General features: G+C 35.3%; 2 protein-coding genes across 3 annotated transcripts in view; one reads left to right on the top strand and one right to left on the bottom strand.

Annotated features, from left to right (window-relative positions):
• LOC134528847 (uncharacterized) overlaps nucleotides 1–21,136 on the top strand; it is a 217,637-nt gene that overhangs the window by 65,209 nt on the left and 131,292 nt on the right. Inside the window, exon 12 of the mRNA XM_063362514.1 lies at nucleotides 8,442–8,553. Coding sequence (XP_063218584.1) covers nucleotides 8,442–8,553 — 112 coding nt within the window. The remainder of the gene's footprint in view (nucleotides 1–8,441; nucleotides 8,554–21,136) is intronic.
• On the bottom strand, nucleotides 9,326–16,247 carry LOC134529141 (uncharacterized). Of its 2 annotated transcripts, none has more exons than XM_063362914.1 (5): nucleotides 15,597–16,247; nucleotides 14,922–15,064; nucleotides 12,950–13,554; nucleotides 11,586–11,722; nucleotides 9,326–10,137 (listed from the first exon to the last, which is right to left on the bottom strand). In XM_063362914.1, the coding sequence occupies exons 1-5, from the start codon at nucleotides 15,818–15,820 to the stop codon at nucleotides 9,912–9,914; spliced, it is 1,335 nt and encodes a 444-aa protein (XP_063218984.1). In that variant the 5' UTR covers nucleotides 15,821–16,247; the 3' UTR covers nucleotides 9,326–9,911. The 2 variants fall into 2 exon arrangements, 1 of the variants encoding a protein (XP_063218984.1); XR_010074479.1 differs by having other exon boundaries at nucleotides 10,063–10,137; nucleotides 11,292–11,722.

The raw sequence follows: 21,136 nt of genomic DNA, 5'->3' as shown, positions 1-21,136 counted from the left end.
CACTACAAGGCGAACATCGTCTGTAACAACATTCTGGTAGTCTGTGCGACATGAACCCGAACCTGTGCAGTCCTGAAGTGGAAAATTCTTAACAATGTAAGTTTTATTTTGTGTTACGTAAGCCTTTACGTTCGCGTTACGAAATAGTATTGTAGTTTAAGTAATGGAGTAAGAAAATATGTACCCAATTAACATTCTTCTGCATTACTGAAGCTCTTTATGTTTGACAGAATTTATAATATTTTTCTTTTCTTAAAAGTGCAAAATGGGGTAACTCGGGTCGCTGCCGTTGGGGTAAAACGAGTCACTGCATACAGTGGGGAAATCGGGTCGCTTCATATATTTGCTCTATATTGTGAAGCACTTTATTCTTCTTTCTCAATTTTTAAGTTAAGACCTATTATAAATAAGTGGAAAAAATGAATTTAAGGCACATGACTTCAACTTTAGTTAAAATTTGTAAGTACTTATAATAATATTGAAGTTTAGGACATGTTAAAACAATGAAATTATATCCATGTAAATATAGAATCACGAGTTCAAAATGAAGCAGAGAGTTTGACAGCATGTACATGGTTTCTGGTCAATCTCTGTGATGGATGAAGCCGTTAGAGCAGTAAACGATGGCGAGTATTCTGTAAGGAAAGCAGCTAATGTGTTTGGCGTGCCTTTTACTTCTCTGCAAAGAAGAACATATGCTCCACAGAACTCGCCAGTTTCCGCAGTCGGTCGTAAATCGGTGCTACCACCTGATGTTGAGAAAGCACTAGCAGTGAGGCTTATCTACTTATCTACCAGAGGTTTTGGCTTAACTCCGAGAAGTATACGCAAATATGCCTTCAAGTATGCCACAATGCATGGAATACAGCACAGCTTCAACACTGAAAAGAAAATGGCTGGGGAAGACTGGTTTCATGGATTTATGAAGCGACATCCAGAACTTTCAATTAGAAAAGCTGAAGGTCTGTCTCGTGCCAGAATAAATGTAATGCAGCGTGAGACAGTAAATCAATGTTATGATGAACTGAAGCGGCTGACAGTGGAGTGCAATCTTCAAGGCATGCCGGAAAGCATTTACAACCAAGATGAAACAGGACTGCCAATGAACAATAAACCTCCTAATGTGGTAGCTCTGAAAGGTTCACGTGATGTTGTTTCAATGACAAATGTGGAACGTGGAGAAAATGTCACAGTGATTGCATGTGTTTCAGGTACTGGTACTTACATACCACCCTTTGTAATATTTAAAGGAAAGAGGATGAAGAATGAATATTGTGACAACATGCCAGTTAGAACAGACGTGTGCATGACAGAATCGGGATGGGTAAATGAGGAGGCCTTTAGCAAGTGGCTGGATCACTTTAACAAACACAGAACACCAGGAAAAGTAATAGGTATTGATTCTTGATAGACATGCATTCCACACTTCACTTTCAACAGTTGATTTGTGCGAAAAGTTTAACATTGAAGTTTTGCTACTACCCTCACATACAACCCATGCACTTAAGCCCCTTGATGTATGTGTTTTCAAGCCAATAAAAACTTACTACCACCAGCAAGCAACGTCGTGGCAACACAGCAATCCGAACAGACCAATTACAAAATTAAGTTTTGGAGGAATTTTTAAAAATGCCTGGAACTTGGCTGCAACAGTTGGGAATGGGGTTAAGGGGTTTGAAGCAACTGGTATTTACCCTCTCAATACCACTGTTATTTCAAGCCACAAATTTGTGTCAGAAATAGTGTTTCCTCCTGAGTCGTTGGAACAGAGCTGTGTTTCGATGTCTGATATGCCTACCACATTTTCTTCCCCGTCGATTCAGCAGATTGAATCTACGGACATCAGAAAAGAACATAACCTTTTCACAGCCAAAGATGTAAGTGGAAGTAGCACCACAGAAAAAGTGAGAGGCCTGTTACCAACACCGGAAAAATTAACACCAAAGAGAATAGGTGAACGAAAAACTGTTGCTTCTCTAAGGCTACTGTCAAAAGAGAATCGCACATTGTTGGAATCAAAGAAACTGAAAAGCAAGAAGCAGGTGTTAAGTTCAAAGCAAAGCAAAATTGAACCTCTGAAGACGAAGAAGCGAACAAAAGCTAAAAACACATCCGAGTTGGAAATTTTGGAAGAAGGCCAGGATGATGAGGAAGATGTTCTCTGCAACATGTGCAAAATTGCATACAAAGACATCAGAAGCTGCACTGCTGGAGACTGGATTCAGTGCCAGTCTTGCAAAATGTGGTACCATTAGCGCTGTGTCAATGCTTTTAAGTGTAAACAGTTTCTATGCGGAATGTATCTGTCAAAACAGTAAAGAAAATCTGTTGACCCGATTTGCCCCACTTGTGATCCGATTTACCCCACTTCTGTCCAAATCGGGTCAAAACATTTCATTTTACTTTTATCAAGTTTAATGTCAATTCGTAAGGAAGATTGGTTAATGTGTGTATGTAAATATGTACAAAAATGTATGACTGATATTACTGTAGATTATTTTATGGTAAATTAATATTGGTTTTATACATATGCAGGAATTTCAAAAAAATGACCCGATTTCCCCCGGTCTACCCTATGTGTGATCATTCCGTTTCCTATGTGTACGTTCCGTTTCCTGTGTGTACGTTCCATTTCCTGTGCGTACGTTCCGTTTCTTGTATTTACGTTCCGTTTCTTGTGTGTACGTTCCGTTTTACTGCGTGTACATTCCGTATTCCTGTGCATACATTCCGTTTTCCTGCGTGTACATTTCGTTTTCCTGCGTGTACATTTCGTATTCCTGTTTGTAATTTCCGTTTTCCTGCGTGTACATTCTGTATTCCTGTGTGTACGTTCCATTTTCCTGCGTGTACATTCCATATTCCTGTGTGTACGTTCTGTTTTCCTGCGTGTACATTCCATTTTCCTGTTTGTACGTTCTGTTTTCCTGATTGTACATTCCGTTTTCCTGTGTGTACTGAGTTCAAGGTCTATATGTCTGATATTGACATGACCCGGTCTTGTAGTCTGAAGACAATTGGCCTGTATGTGTGGCTTTGTACATGAACATTCTAAAGGTTAATCTAAGTATCAAAAAACTAGACTTTCATGTAATACATAGCGGCACTGTATTTAGATGGTCAGGTATATTGACTTGATTTGTTTATCGTAGTGTGAATGATTAATAAACTCCGCGAAAGGTAATGGAAAACAGAATCTAAAATTTATTTAATAATTAGTTACAACTGTCACTGGTCAAGAATCTAACCGTGGAAAGTAATTCATCGATTCGATTTGTAAATTAATAATTGATTTTTTCGGAGACTTTTGGAGTATTTACCGCAATTCTAGCTAAATAATTACATGATTTCAAGATGGCATCCAAATTTCAAAATGGCAGGCACCTCAGTAGTAATAAATGATTACTGCACTGTAGCAGGTTAGAATAAAACTAGCATGATGGTAAGACGAGTACACACAATATGGTGTCCTCCAGCAGATGAAAACATGATGGTGGCAATGACCACTAGCAGGTGGTAGCTCCTGGTAGCATGACTGAACATAAAATGAAGGATCCATAATGGACGTAGAGGTCAAAGTCAAAGATCAAGGACAAGGTCAAATTTCAAGGTCAAGGTCAAAGTTCAAGGTCAAGCTCAAAGTTCAAGGTCAAAGTTCAAGGTCAAGGTCAAGCTCAAAGTTCAAGGTCAAGCTCAAGGTTAAAGTTCAAGGTCAAGGTAAAAGTTCAAGGTCAAGGTAAAAGTTCAAGGTCAGGTCAAAGTTCAAGGTCAATGACAAATTTCAATGCCAATAGACGAGGTTAAAGGTATGGTGAACAGAAAATTATATTAACATGACGCCAGCACACTCTAGCAGACGAAAACAAGATGATGGTCTCCAGCGGACGAAGACAAGATGGCGGACATGACGTCATACCACCTGACGATATATACCTTGATATTATTGGTAGGTCAGTCTGTAGGTGGCTTCTGTGGAGGAAGGATCTAATGTTTTTTTTTTAATTTTTGCCCTCACCGGTTTCGAACCAAGGACAGGAATCGATATAATCAATCAGAATTCTATTTAGTTAATTTTTTGATGAATTTTGGAATTTTTCCCGATTTTCTAACATAAAAATTATGGATTTCCAAGATGGCGTCTAAATTTAAAGATGGCGACCATAACGGTAATTGCAACATTAATAGGATCCAATATGACGGTCATAACATAAAGTGTTACGATGACATATCAAAGTTCAAGGTCAAGGTCAAAGTTGAAGGTCAAGGTCAAAGTTGAAGGTCAAGGTCAAAGTTCAAGGTCAAGGTCAAAGTTCAAGGTCAATGCCAAAGTTCAAAGTCAACATCAAAGTTCTAGGTCAAGGTCAAAGTTCAAGGTCAATGCCAAAGTTCAGTGCCAATACACGAGGTTAATGGTATGGTGAACAGAAAATTATATTAACATGATGCCAGCATACTCTAGCAGACGAAAACAAGATGACGGTCTCCATTGGACGAAGACAAGATGGCGGACATTATGGCATACCAGCTGACGATATATACCTTGATATTGGTGGTAGGTCAGTCTGTAGGTTGCTTCTGTGTAGGAAGGATCTGATGTTTTTTATTTTTTGCCCTCACCGGTTTCGAACCAAGGACGGGAATCGATATAATCAATCAGAATTCTATTAGGTTAATGTTTTGATGAATTTTAAAATTTTCCCGATTTTCTAACATAAAAATTATGGATTTCCAAGATGGCGTCTAAATTTATAGATGGCGACCATAACGGTATTTGCAACATTAATAGTATCCAATATGACGGACATAACATAAAGTGTAACGATGACATAGTACTCAACCAAGATGGCGGGTGTAACGAAATATGCAACATTTATATAATCCAAGATGGCGACCATAACGATAAGTCCAACAGTGGTTTTTAACATTTTTATTATTTATTCGATTAAATATTTTTTTAATGATATTTAAAATTTTTCCCGATTTTCTAACATAAAAATTACAGTTTTCCAAGATATCGAGCGTAACGGAAATTGCAACGATGACGTCATAACGTAAAAGAGGCTTATCGGAGGCTGTAGACATGGATGCTTAAGCCTATATAAGGATTTTCGTGGTTTCTAATGCAAAACAACATTTGTTGTTTTTCGAAATCCTAATTTTTCCCTCGCAACGGGAATTTTTCCCTCGAAAACGGGAAATTTTTCCTCAAAACGGGAATTTTTGAGTGTTTTTGAGCTATTTTTGAAGAATTTTGAGGAATTTTTGAGTCCAAGATGGCCGCCGTGACGTCGCAAATCGAAGATGGTGGCTCGGCTCCGGCTCCACACGCCGGCGCCAGTTTCCGGAGCCCCATTTACATACTACTATAATGTCACAAAATTATGATAGTCCCATTTTTGTTAGCGTCCAAAATCCTACATTAAAATAATTTTGCAATTATAAACCGTCTTGTCTGATGTTGGTGATTCCGTTAAACACTATAAATTTATGTATTAATTCGGTTATTAGTTTACTTTTCTGTGTAATTACAAGTTCAGTATACACATTCGTACGATATTAGACTTCTAAATCTGATTCTTAAGGCCTAAACTGGTTTTTAGTACGCACATATTCAAAAAACCTATTTTTATACCATGCACAAACACGACGTGCCACTCTTGCCAGCTGAGCGGAAAGCGCGCATGAGTGACGACGCGCGTCTGAGCCGCCTGGCGGCCCACAGCGAGGCTGGACCTGTCCGGACAAGTTTTAGCAAGAGCAGGGCAGCCAGTTGTGAGTGCGAGTCATTTAGTGCGGGCTGCCTTCAATGCAGACATGTCGGTCACATTCACTTTACGTAGAAAGTAATATTTAGAGCCTTCGTCACTTACATGTGTGAGATCATGTCGAAAATAAACTTGGCATGAGCGGTAAGTTTAAATATTTATCAGCCATTCCATTATGAGAATATATTAGCGCGTTAGAAAAAAATGGTAATAGCACAACACTTCCGAAGAAAAATTTATTTCTGATAACAACTAAATGCTGGACAAACAGTGCGAATGATTAAAATTCACTTTACCAAAAGCACTTATTATTAATTATAGATAATAAAACCTTCCATATTATACATATTACCTTTGCATATTGTTACTGTGTAAAAGCGTCTGTCGTAAAGTGAACGTAAAAGTATAATAATAACCATTTGGTTGTTAGTGCTTAAAAACGTTTAATTAAGTTACAAAATTATTATTTGATATAAATTTATTGTTTCAGTTTTTTTTTTTTGAAAATAGTACTATTATATCTCATAGGATCGCTTTAGAGCCTTCTTTTCATTTATTTCAATTTGAAATCTGCTTGCTATAAGTGACACCCGGACTACTAAGCTGGTTCTGTAGTAAAACTACAACTTCTTTGAGTTGCTTCTCATTTATTTAAAGCCGATTTTGCTCAACTGTACACAAGTCTTGGGATTGCTGTACTGATCCCATCAACGAAAACGAAATTCAGATCAAATGATTCATTATGCAGTGGCAATGATAAGAAATCAAAGAAAGACGAGACATATTGTTTTATATGTCTTTCATAAATCACATATGTAAATGGTTTAGACTTAAAATAATAGGGACATTTACACATAGGAAATTACCAACTTCTATATACACTAATATATAAAAATTAAGCTTTGTTGTTTTTTGAAAATAATTAATAAGATAAATCAGAACTTTTAATTGTACCTATTTAATCAAGTTAGCGTAGAAAGACTAAAAAGATAAAGCGTTCCAAAAATACCACAGTGAACATATCTTTCCTACACAGGTCACCCCAAAACTGATTTGAGAGTAGCTGTGGATGCAGCATGAGAAGGAAAGCGTTAAAGAGTATGACTTATTTTTCATCTACAGTATCTGCTATTAGAATTTAAATACACTGAAACTGCTAAATATTGAAGCGAATAGTTTATTGCTCTCTTTAAACTCCTTTGCGTTAACTTTTTTTTAGTGGCGGTGAAGATGATGATAAGGATAAGATTATTTATAGAGTAAGATCTTGTAATGAGCTTAAATGTATTTGTTCTCAACTTTGTTTAATTGATTTTTTTATTTAAACGGAGCTCTGCTTATATTTTAACTTATGTATTACCTCTGTGACCGACATACATGATAATCATTAAAGTAGAAAATGATTAATACTGTATTATGATTATGTTTTTTGTTTGCTCATTTACTAACAGGTATATGATAAAAGTTAAAATACATTACATTATATGAGAAACAAGTTTTTGTCAAAAAAAATCGGTCATTTGCTCTACTGTACAACGTGTGAGGTAGTTATGTGTTTTCGGTAATGTACACTGTCTCCAAGTTAGAGTGTCGTACGAAACATAAATACAAATAAATTGTTTTACCTTTCTGGGCTGTTGGATTTTTAATTTACTAACGGAAAATTCGTTTCGGTTATTGAGGCAAGATCAGTATAACTTTATTTAAATATTATACAGAATTTATAATTCTGTACAGTGTATTTTCGATAAACCACATCTGTAGTGTGCTTTGGTAGTTCAGAGGGCCGTATATTTATGTTTACTAAACGACCGTAACAAACAGACACCATTTTGATAATATTGTGACATCCACCATTTTGAATTATGATTTTATGGTGGCCAATTTTCAAACATTTGACCTTAATTTTTGCTTGACCTTTGACTATAAAATTTGTCTTTGACCTTGACCTTGATCTATAACATCGAAGAACTTTTTGATTTCCACCATCTAGGTATCGTGCGCTCCACTCTAAGATTGTTATGTTACTGTAAAACATTCCACCATTATGCATTTTAGGTTACAGCGACCATCTTGGATTATGATATTAAAACCATCTTATTCAGTTCTATAATTATGTCCTCCATATTGTTTTCTTTCACCGAAGGCCACCACTTGTATGACAACGTAAGATAAATTTTTAATTTTATTAGCATTTAATTTTACTTGCGACTAAATATTATTTACAGTCGAGGGATGACTAGGAGTGCGCATATAGCTTAAACAGCACCGGACATTTTTCGGAAATCGTTAGAAAAGAAGGGGCGTGAGGAAAATTTTTGGAATTCAATCTCTTTCATCGGAGAGGAGCCTTTATGGTGATAATAGACAATAACATAAAATGTGAATTATAAATTATTATACTTAACTTTGTTTTTATCAGTTACAAATATTCTCAAACTTCAACACCTTCCTACTTGTTTTTATATTTCCCCACATCATGAGGCGATAGGGTTTTAGATTCCTATCCCCTTCCTCCAACTTTTGTAATCCTTAATTTACCTTAAAAAATTTCTTTATCCAAATACTGATTCAAGGTTTCTAAATTACTTAGATATATACATTGTGTCTTAATTTTAAATAGATATGTAAATTCCCTGAAATGGCACAGTTTCACGAAGTATTTCTCACGAACAGCTGAAAGAGTCGGAGACCCGCCTGCCGGAGGAACAGCAGGAACCAGCCGTCGGCGGAGTTGCTGTTGGCGGAACTTCAGCTGCACCGGCAGCAGCGGAGATACAGCTACCAAGTAGGTCAAGCTTTCAGTGCTGCATGACTTTAATCATTTAAGTGAAGTATGTCGTTACTCCCCTACTCCACTACTACTAGAAGCAAGTGTCGCGTATTGTACACGTCTGCTAAAAAACATACTGCAATCATATTGGTTAACATTTTACTCGCTTGAATGCAGTAGTGTCAGGCACTAGATCATCAAAAGTCTAAGCATTCTCCATTTTGCCAGCCATCTTCACTAGATTATTGTAAATGCTGATATTATTAACAAAACAATTCGGAAAATTTTCCAAAATAAAAAAAAAAAAAACCTAATACTATATCGATTTGTTCGATTGATTTCAGTCTTTAATTCGATCCTTGGTCTATAGTCCATCCACGGTAACCTCCTACTTTTCTGAAGCCCTGCTTTTCACCGGATCTACTTTAATGTCACTATGTATCCTTCCGCCGTATGTAAACAAAAACATTGCCATGTGACAAATGTCAAATGGTTTGTTTACAATCACCAGCTGTCAAAACAATGTGTGTGTGTGTGTGTGTATGTATGTATGTATGTATATATATATATATATATATATATATATGTATGCATATATATATATATATAAGTAATTTGAATATGATCTAAGTATACATGTATATGTTCATAACATTTATGATACCCAATGGTAAAAATATTAAAAAAATAAGTTTGTTAGCTAAAGAAATAACATATAATTTAAAGTAAATTTTTAGGAGAACATATAAATTTACAACATTTATGTAAGCAATAAATATCATCCTTTAGTACAGTTCAACACAGTTTTCTGCATCTGAAAAAAAAAGTATTGTAAATTATACATATGGCTGTCCATCTAAGCAATCTGGAAAAGACTAAGGATTGAAGGTTTAATAAAATAAACAAATTCAGATGAAAACATTTAAAAATGAATTTTCTTCTTTTATTTAATAAACCCCTGCCATTTTGCCGGTTACGGCCACAAATAAAAATATGGTTATATACATTTTCCTGAGTATACTTATTAGACAAAATCATAATTTTATGAACAGTAAAATTGTGGTAAAGAATTGACAGTAATTTCTATACCACTTATATGCATTATTTATTTGTGGCCCTGGATGGGGACTGGCTTTTTGTTTTCCAAGTAAGTTCACTGAAAAATGAAGACACACAACAAAATAAAATGTTTCACATACACCTATACGAATCCAGAAATGAAATTTATTATAAATTTATCATAATATGTGTAATATAAAGTTAATACATAAAGTTCCAGTAATCAACATACTTAATGGGAATGCATAAAAGAAAAAAAAAATGTTTCAAACCCCAATACTTACAGTTGCCCAGGTGTTTATTACATACAGACCTCAATAAGAACACCCGGGTAAATCATCAAGAGGAACTGCCAGTACTTCACTGTCTCCATCTACTTGCTGTGTCGTAACCTCAAATTCTTCGCTGTCACTGTCTTCACTTGAACTATCCTTGCCGAGGTGGATGATGAGTGGAGGAATGGTGCCGCTGTCTATGTGGACTTCTCTCTCCCAGTCTGCTTGAATTAGCTTCTCCACATGATCCACACACCTCGCCCATCTAAAAAAATTAATGTATACAGTAAAACCTCTATATAAATGACCTGTTTATAGCAAAAACCACTCTATAACAAAATATGTTTGTTTCTGTCAAAACGGCATAGTAAACAATGCATGGCATGCTCTTTATTACATACAATTTTGAACTCACTCCACAAGAAACTATTTTTAAACACAACAAAACTCATTTAATGTGTTTTCCTCAACTATCAAAGCTATTATTTAATACTTGAAGTAACATGTTTTGTTTTATGTTATCTGAAAAAAAAATTTATAGTGGTTTATTCAAGATATAATAAAGCTGTAAATATTTTCTATGTTATCAATAAAGGCTTAGAATGCATATGATAAAATATTTATTTCATAAGTTTTGTGTTTGTTTTTGGTTAAAATTTGTCCCAGACAAAAACAGTGAGATATAGCGAAAATTTAATTTTTTGAATAGTTTTGATGATTTACTGTATATGTATTTCACTATAATAACATAACTTTTGAAAATACTAATGTGCAAGAACTACATGTGTAAATACCTATTCAAGTTCGCTAGATGAAAATATTTAAAATTCTCTACGTTGAAATTTTATCTGAATATTGAAATCTGCCTACAGCACTGAACCCACCATAACTTTAAAGTCATTGACACAAGATTAAGCATAACAGAAAGTAATATCACAATTACTAATAAATACAAAACTATTTATGGAAATGAAACAATTGCAAATGGACTGCAATTACAAAAAAAAAAAAACCTTGCAAATAAGTCACCACTGTTAGATCTAGAAACTACACAGATATGTATGAATCACATGGGAATAAAATTACCAACACAAACACAAACACGAACACAAACACATACATGCAACACATTTTCAAAACGACAACTACACAAATTCAAACCACTTATTTTTACCAATTGTTTTAAAACTGTATTACTGGTATATGAATATACACAAAATGATAATCACACTATACACACACTAGCACACAAAGTTATCAAAAGGAATGGTAGGACCAGGCTGCTAGGCAACAATACTTACGTATTATGTAAAAATGTATGGTAAGGGTTTTGCTGAAGCTTGAGGAATGTTCTACAGGAAAATAAAACAATTTCTACTTCAAAAGGAATACCCCATTGGTCATGCAACATGAAAATACCTCTCTGGTGTGGAAGCATCAAGAGCCTCTTTCCAGATGGCTGCAACTGCATCATTGTCAAATCTCTTGGCCCGCCCCACGTTACTATTGTAATGGTGTTTACATTGAGCCCAAACTAGTTCGATTGCATTATAGTGGCAGTGATAGGGTGGGAGTCGTAGAATTTCGTGGCCATAGTTACGAGCCAACTCGTCTACCTCATATCTGAAAAGTGTGTTAGAACAAGGCGTATACGTAATTTTTTGCAACTATCTCACTTTTAAAGAAATGCTGTAAAAAAACGAAATAATATACCGTATTCGGGGCTTGTTTTGTTTAGCTATTCTCAGCAGCTCCACTTTCAACAAATTATTTTCATGTTTTATCTCATTCTTCTCCAGCCACGCGATCAGTGCATCCTTGGTCCAGTTCGTTGTAGGTGTTTTCTCAACCTACGTTACGCCAACATTTAACTAAATACTCAAGTAGCTGATAAGAATTCATGACAGTAGAACCCTGTTACAATTTTACTGCTTATAAAGTTTTCCTGCCTATAATGTATTATTTTTCAAGTCCAATATTTTCCCTATAAGGACAATGTATTTAATTCCTGGATATAATGTTTCACAAATTATGCGTTTCGTGCTTGTAATATTCACTTCATAAAATTTTAGAAGACGAAAAAAATTAAAAGCCTTTGTCTATACTGTCTATGTATATGTGTATGTTAGCAGTTAACTGCCTGTTGACACCCTTGGAAAACAATTAAATTCATAAATTTTTAGCCATTCTGTGTGTTTTCAAATGTATTCACTTAAATCACATGTTCAAGTGGCAAAAGAACTGGACTTAAGCATTTCCACTGTAAACACTGTCGTGAATTATGACAATTATACAGAAATGAGACAATTTTACAGCAATGAGACAATGTGTAAGTAAAGACAAAGCATATAGAAGCTGGAAGCACCATGATGTTAAAGAAAAATTGTTTTTGGCTTGCTACAAGCAAATTGGAGCATCAAATATATCTTTATGCAGCTTGTTGAGTCCATTGGCAATAAATCCACACTAAAAAGTACTAAATTGAATTTCCTGCTTATGTTTTCTTTTCTTGTAGCCCCTTAAAAACAAATTATAACAGGGTTCTACTGTACTTATGCAAAGCAAACATGTGTTTTGGCATATTGTCGTAATGCATTTCTAAATTTAACAAAGCATGTTAGTTTAGTGACTAGAAATTTTTTTGAAAATATTATTTTAATTTATTAAGTAGGGCAACAGAGCATTCATAAAGTGGGTCCTTTTACCAAACAAGTAATTATGTCATTTTCAAATGCTATTTGCAATAAAAAAAATTTATTTGGTATTTCAAACCCTCTACTAAATTAGTTTGCACTACGATGTAATTCAATTACATTATATATATATATATATATATATATATATATATATATATATATATATATATATATATCTGTGTGTGTGTGTGTGTAATCAATTTCAGCTCAAACATTATAGTTTATAAAAATGTAGTGTAGGCATACTATTAAGATAACAATTATTGCTGGCAAAATGTATTAGTCTCGAATATTCGTACTTATACACAATAATAAACACATGTAAATTTTTCACATTACAATTTGAGCAATGAAAAGACACTGCTTTACCATTGCACATACCTGGGTGCTGTGATATGAAGCATTGTCCATTATGATGACACTGGGTTCCTCAAGATGCACCAACATGTCTTCAAACCACATCAAGAAAGTTTCCCCATTCATCTCGCCATGGTAGTCTGCAGTCTTCTGACCTGAAACAAAAAGTAATCCTGCTCCTGGCACAAAGCCAGTGCGCCCTCCAGCATTAACAACAATAAACCTTTTACCATCTCCAACAGTACGTCTCTTCGCAGATTGTAGACTCTTGTCCTGCCATGACTTTGATACAGTTCCTGAAACATATATGAAATGGAAATGAAATACTTTGTATTGGACCACAGAACAAATTTTCAAATAAATTAATGCCTTGCCTCTCTGGAAAATCCATGTTTCATCAACAAATATGAAATTGGCACCTCTTTCTTTTTCTTCTTTATACTTTCTCAAGAAATCTATTCGCTGCAATACTATGTTTTCATTCTCTATCAAAGCTTTTCGTCCATCAACAGTTGTCCATGAAAATCCCATCTTCTTTAACAATTTATGAAGACTTGATCTTCTACCATAATAATCTATTTGTCTTTCCCTGATTTCTTTCAAAATGGTGTCGACTGTAACATTCAAACCTGTAAATTTATTGCATACATTAACAATACATGAAATAACAGAGGTACACAAAACTAAGCGAAACCACAACCCCGTAGAAGATAATTTAAGTGCACAATTTACATTTATTAAATAGTTTTAATAAACTTACATTTCAAAAATACTTTTAAATTAATTTAAATTTTGTAGTTTGCTTAGAGGAATTCTACATTGCAGTATTTTTGTCTGCAATGATATGACGATTATATTGCGCGTTTGTATTGAAGTTGTGTAAAATATTAGTATTTCAGCATTCAATTTAGCAATCAATAAGTTACAAGCTCTACACTGTGTTATAGGTAAATGTTTTGTATCGTGTATCCCATGTGATCCCTAGATCTTTATGCATGAACCTGTACATCCTATTGATCGTGTGGTGCATGTTTTTTTTTCATTTATTCAGATCAAAGATCCTGAACATAATCAAATATTGTGGTATAGCAAGAATAATTATCATAAGTTTAATAAAACATATATATTTTCATTATTATTCAACTTTAAATCATAACTCATTACTATATCACAGGTTTTTAGTTTTGGTTTTTTACAGGATTTTTAAAACGTAATAAATTAGAAAAGCAAGCATCATCAATCACAGGATCAATATTTGCAGGATCATGCGATCAGGATCAATGTATCGAATCGGATACGCGATACTAAACTTTTACTGTTTTATAACCTTCTGTTACTTCATACACTAACACACAGTTTGTCTGGCTAAGTTGTGTTTTCATATGATACTTCATTACAATTAAGTAGGCCTATTGTTTATAAAATAACAATACCCCTATATTTTCTAAAGGGTTAGGCGGGGCATGACACTATTTTGCAATAGAATATATATTGTACTGGACCCTGCCACACAGTACAATTTAGCCAATTAAGTATCCCAATTTTTTTTTAATAACCATGCTTGCTTAGACCACAACTCACTAATTTGTAACCAATTACTGCTAAAGCGCACAACTGGATATTATTGATACTGGAAATAGTCATTATTTAACCTTCTGATACATCATAAAAGTTGAGGTTATTTAATATGTATACTGTGTATAACGATATAAACATTACTTGTAGTTTTAGAATGTAACAATTTTCTTTCTATCTTTAACCTAACCTTAAAAGGACGTGTACCTATTTCATATGTTGCACAATATTCTATATATCAATACAATATCAATAAAGAAACCTAACAAACCACCCAAAAATGTTAAGTATTTTTAAAGGACAGATTATATCGGGAAAAAAACTGAACCGGTCAATCTGCATATGGATATATGAAATGAATACAATTAAGTAGGGCCTACCCCAGTGATATTGAAACTACTCTTCAGTATCAAATTTTTACCTTCAGCGTACATCCTGTAAATTGCATTCCTGATTGCATTTACTGTGAAATCGTCGACTGTGTCAAGTGACTTTCCTTCCTGTGGCCTTTTTTTCCTCTTTTTTCCTGGTGTTGAAACTTCTTCAATGTCTTTCTTGTAGTACCTAACCAAAAAAAAAAAAAAACATTTGTCATAACACTTTTCCGGGGACCCGTTCACAATACGCAGTTAGGCAGTGTTCCAAATATGGCATTTTGTCACAAATATTTGCTTTGTGGTCACTAAATGGAAACATGACAGACTTTGTCCACGAAATTAATGAAGTGTTTTTTTATTTATTTTGTGATCTCCCAAACAGATGAAAAACTAATTAAATGCAAATTATAAAATCACTCCCTTATGTTATAGTTAAACCTATCATAAAGTTTATAAACATCGTTATAAACAAACGTGTATCACACCCATAAAAATACTTGAAAGTGCCTATATTGTTATTGTTAGGATCTGAGTAGGCCTAATATGATTTTAGGTTAACTTTTCAACAGAGACGCCACATGGCGGTGTTGTCTCACACCAAAAATTATAAATTGGAAATAAAACACAAAAAACCTCGTGAGTTAAAACACAGGCCGACAATACTTAGGACACAGTCGATATTTTTTTTACGTGCATGAAAACGAAAAAAGCCTACTTACTTGAGAACAGTTGACTTTACGATGTTGAGAAGAAACGCGGTCGTCTGCGTAACGTCACATTTCTTCAAGTCGCCTTTCCTAATTAAAACATATAAGTTCTGAGCGACGTTAATGATGTCCATCTGACGCTGCGAAGAAGTAGCTTTCCCCATCCCGGAACCAATTACCATTACAGCAATCACAAGAACCACACAAAATATCAAAACGATAACAAATTCCATCATTACAATAGTAGATAATAAATAATATAACAAAGTTAAAATACACAATATTAACACAAAATCCTGAAACACAAACTGTACGTTATTTCACGGTCAGTAATATATTAAAACACACTGCAATATGGCGTAACTGCAGACAAACGGCTGAAAGAGAAAACAAACAAGTGACTATTAACATTATTAATGCGCGACCACGGTTTCGGCACGTAATATTTTTTTACCGTTAACATAACGTTTTTATTTCACCAGAGATTTAAAAAAATGTTCAAACTTAACAAATACCCAAACAAATTCTTAAATACACGCGGAAAGTCAAAAAATATATATTTTGGCTATGGAACTATTTCGTTCTAATCATTGCCAACACACCACTTCTCTCACTGTTTCATTTACACACATGCGAGATCATTAATATTAATAATATTGTACATAGATAGTTACTTTTTTTGTAAAATTTTATTTAACATCATTATACGGTAATTTAGTGTTAATGCATGTTTAATATGCATATGATGGAAAGTATTTTTGCAAACGAACCAAACATGCTGCATCCTGGTGTGTTTTTTCAAAGGTTCGTTTAAAAAAGTAGGAGGTTACCGTGGATGGACTATATAAAAAGGTATTTTAGCTTAAAAATACTTATTTATTTAAATATAGCGAACTGTCCCGTACAAGCTTTAAGTGACCAATCTACCAGCTCCTATGAAGTTGCCGATGACATGATATCCGCAATATTGAAAAATTATGATTATTAATGTAAAAATTTGGAAAATGTGAAAACTTAACTAAATTTGCTTTTTAATATATCGATGGACTCAATCGATTTTTATTCTTGGTTCAAACTTCATTCGAGGGAAAAATCAAGAACATTTGGGACAAAAATCAATATTATAATTAATCATCTTCACTGCACTCTATAAAATAAACTCACAGGCTGAATTAATACGTTACACAACATCATTATAATTAAAACTTAGTATGTTCTCAGTGCACTATGTGACTACTATATTGCAAAATACAAGCATATAGGCCAAGCGTCTTGGTGTTTAGTAAGTATGCAATACGTTCAAATAAAAACCAATAGCAATAATCTAGGCCAAGCTTATCAGAACCACGAGACCTCCTTTTTGATACCTGTCACACATTTTAAATAAGAAATAACCTAATTAGAGCAAACAATACACTAGTCTAAGCAAAAAAGAACAACTGACTAAGAATAATTTATGTTACTATAGGACTTAGAATCCCTGAAAAATGATTTATGCTTACTACAAGACCAAGAGGATCTGAACATTTAATCTGCATTCCTTACTACAGATTTGACCACGCACATTCATCTAGGACACACAAAATTTGCAGCACATTCAACAAAAGATACATAAATATGTTATCTAGTACACATAATAGTCGTACATTTATGAGGCACATTATTCAAAAAGGACGTGCCTTCATGAAAAAAAGTCGCCTATAAAACAAAAAGTATTCACATTGAAACACACTATCGTCATTTAGGACTAACATTTGGACGCATATTCATCTCGGTAAGATACGATAGCATACAATAGGATCTGTTTCCATCTTTCTCTATAATTGCTCCAAATGTCTACAATAACTCCAGTTACTCCAATCGCTTGAATTGTATTTTTTTTAGAACTACCTTTAGTTTTGAACTTAATACGCCAAAAATCATCAAAAGATCCTATTGCATTTGGGACCAAATAACTTCAATAACTACAACTGCTTGAAGTGAATTATATTGCATTTTGTTTCAACTGGTCACAATGTCTCGAATTTCTTTATTACTACTCTCATTTTTTATAACTGGCGTCTCTTAAGAAACTTTTAATTACAATAAATCAGCCTTATTCTTCATGTTAGACAATGAGAAATGAAACAAAGATTTTAAATAAATTAACTTGATTTGTTTTTCAGATGCATGTAGTTTAATCAAGAGTTTTATTGTATGTTGCTCGACTCTCTATGATAATGTTTCTTCAGTGATAGTTTTTTCCCGACATTTTGCGACGTAAGCAGAAATCTTAACCTGTCAGTCAATATATTTCATTCTTTCCACTACGTGAGTCACACATACAACGAAAATGGCGCACATTTGGGACAAACGTTCTTCAAAAGGACGCATATTTAGACATTCAAATCTAAAGTGTTTTGCTTGCCTCTTTCCTGGCTTGGACCATGTGCCTGCCTTGCATGCTTCCTGTGTCGATATATATATATATATATTTGGCTTGACCTTTGTCCGACTTGGACCATATGTCTTGCTGTCTTCGTGCATGTCTTGGGCCACGTAACCGAAATGCATCGTTTATTTTGTTAATGAAGAGAAACACTGTTTTTTTTTTTTCGTATATTGTCACACATTTTTAAAAGTTTGGTTTATAAGTTATATGATTTGACTAGCAGCCCGACCTGGCTTCTCTCGGCTATACTAATGGAAAAAAATTAAGCCATATCTCCCATTTACAGTAATGGTAAATAAAAAAAATTCAGTGAAAATTTATTACAATGCTGTATAATGTACCGGAGAGAAAATGAATAGCACCGATGGTTTTCCGACTCGTGCACGCAACGTACAACTGATGTACCCGTACTTCGCTACGGCAGTCTACAGGCAGATCACTCTTGCGCCCTCCTTGTGGGTACGCCACTGCCGCGCGATGCCCGTTGACATGGAGATGCAGAAGGCATGAACAATGCAAAATCCTGTTCTCATGCAGACAAAGTACCCACTGTTGCCTGGTTTTAACCACCCATGGGATCTAATTTTCGGAAAATGTCATCCTGCGTAACATAAGGAACATTACTGTGAAGTTTCAAGTCTGTAAAATATATATACTTGAAAAAAAAAGGGCAATTAAAAAACAAATTAAACACACAGAGAGAGAAAAAAACAATAGTTTAGGTTTGCGATTTAAAGTGATAAAAAGTATTTAAATACTAATTGAACTCTTATGAGGGTACTGATTGCTTCGTTGTTAATATCACACGGGTGTTTTTTACTTGTATGGGAAAATTAAGAATGATAAGGCATCTAGTGCATGGCAACAATGTTAATAGGCAATAGGAAATAAACTTCTAGCGCCTGCGGCATTGTCAACACTCACTTAGTACGTGTACTGCATGTTGTATCTAACCCCCTCCAACGGATTTGATTCTAAATTGGACTTTTAGTAAGGATCCCTTATGTTATTGATATTATAATATAGCCTATAGCCTTCCTCGATAAATGTACTATTCAACACTGAAAGAATTGTTCAAATCGGACCAGTGGTTCCTGAGATTGGCGCGTTAAAACAAACAAACTCTTGTGCCGTTAATTAGTAAATTCGACACGATATATTTTAAATTTTTATTATGATTTTAAATTTTTGTGTGGAAATTTTATTTGCTCTACTATAGTGTAATTTTAATTTGTTAGTCTGGTGTACTCCTCTGAGTTAAACTTTGTCTCAGTGCTCTGAAGCCCCTTTCCCATCGGCGTATCGGATATTTTGCTGGCCTAATCCCTGACTGGCAGACAGCGTACCTTTTCCCCCGCCTTCAGTCACGCCTCAAGCCTGTAATATTACTTCTCTTCGTGACCCTAACTGCATAGGCAAGCCTGTAGCTTGCAGGCGACCAGTTCGCAGAGACGAGCTGAGATTCGCCTTTTTCATCACGTCTTAGTGTTATGTTCGCCCCTCTACAGCCACGACGGGATGTAGATTCCCATCAGCGTTGCATTTTACCCTCACCTCCCCCCCTTCTCAGTTCCAAGTAAGACCAATGACCGGTCGTAACCCCCTGGACAACGGTGACCGTTCTCAAGGTCTTCCCGCAAAAAACGAGCTCGCCAAAACTGATCGCAAGAGCCACCTAGCGACCATGCCGCGAACTTCTCCGCTTGCCTACCCTCTAGGGAGCCAGAGAGCAGCACCTGTGCTCCCTTGAGTTATATGGACGCCGCGCGCGAGTCGATTGTTTTCAACTCAGACCCCTCCGACAGAGTTCGCTACTGTCGCCCAGTGAGGCCAACTTCAAGACTCCTGCTAGAGTTTTTTTTCTCGCCCGCTTTCGGGCAAGTTCGGAATCTTTCGGCGGCCCAGACCCCCCTCCACCTGTTAGAGCTGGCGGGCACTTTTAATTACGAGACGCGGTTTGCCGCGACACAGATCATCTCGCGTCGCGCCTGCAGACAGATCTCCAGCGATTATCGGCGAATCGGCAGACTTCATCCGACCGCTAACGACTATGTAGTCGCTTTGTATAAGGGATGCTATCCCTCAAGTCAATTCTAGTAGATTAGTCTGTCTGCATAGTTTAGTTATTTGCCTTAGAAATTTTTCTCTTTTATATTTAATCATGAAGAAATCATCCGCGTCCTGCCGCGCAATTCGCGAGCTCCAGACCCTGGCTGACTCCACGACTACAGCGTGCTGAGCAACTCCCCTGTTTTGGTGAGTGATAATTCGCGACCCCACCTTTTTTTTCCTTAAATTTTTTTGGGCATTTTCTGCCCCATAGACTGCCTGTATACAAGTTCTAATCAGGTTTGATTTGGACTGTTGCAGACAGGGTCGATGACGGGGAGAGATTGATTGCTCCCATCTCGTGGCCCCCTCCCCTTTCTGTTCCGTGGGTCACATTAGAAGAAACAATTTCTACTACCCGACGTGATCGTTTTGAAGACCCCGGGTGGTAACGTAAATTCAAAATTTCCTCTTCACCTAGCTATGAACTATCTTAAGTGGATGACCAACCCACCAGCGACCAGTGTTTTTCTCAAGGGCATGTAGAACGAATAGAACTAATTTTCAATGTAATCATCGGATCCATCCAATTTTGTGTGTGAAACTTATAATGCAAATGTTTATATTTCAAACTAAGAATGTAAATTGTTTTAAATAATCGCGGGCTAGCCCATTATCGTTTCTCTTTTTGTTAATCTTTGAAACTTGTTAAAACCTTTTGTGTGTAAAATAATGGAAACAAAATACTTCATCAGGGCAAATAAAACAGGGAAACTATAGATCAAGTGAATCGTGTAGTTTTTATTTATTGATTTTAACGATCCACCCACTTCCTCCTTGCTTGTTACAGGAAGTTCCTAAATTTTGTTTGTTCCCCACCTCGTGTCGCCTCTGGTAATTCAATTTTTTTAACTTTTTTTATCCAGCAAGTTTCCAAGGCTCCTTTTAAAATAATTCAATTTTGAAGCACGAGGGGTGTTACACTCTTCAGCTTCATAATATTAGTATAGATAATTCGTGGCTAAACCTGTAAATTTTAGCTTTGTATGATATTGGTTAGTGTGGCAAGTAG

This window comes from Bacillus rossius, chromosome 2 (genome assembly GCF_032445375.1).
Source record: "Bacillus rossius redtenbacheri isolate Brsri chromosome 2, Brsri_v3, whole genome shotgun sequence".
In the NCBI taxonomy this organism is placed as follows: Eukaryota; Metazoa; Arthropoda; class Insecta; order Phasmatodea; family Bacillidae; genus Bacillus; species Bacillus rossius.
Note: the sequence above shows the minus strand (reverse complement) of the source record. Positions and strands in the feature narration are given on the sequence as shown.

Coding starts and splice junctions, on each gene's coding strand:
- LOC134529141 (XM_063362914.1), bottom strand. CDS start 15,820: ATGATGGAATTTGTTATCGTTTTGATATTTTGTGTGGTTCTTGTGATT. Junction 15,065..15,596: donor GTAAAGTCAACTGTTCTCAA/GTAAGTAGGCTT, acceptor TTTTTTGGTTAG/GTACTACAAGAAAGACATTG. Junction 13,555..14,921: donor TTACAGGATGTACGCTGAAG/GTAAAAATTTGA, acceptor ATAAATTTACAG/GTTTGAATGTTACAGTCGAC.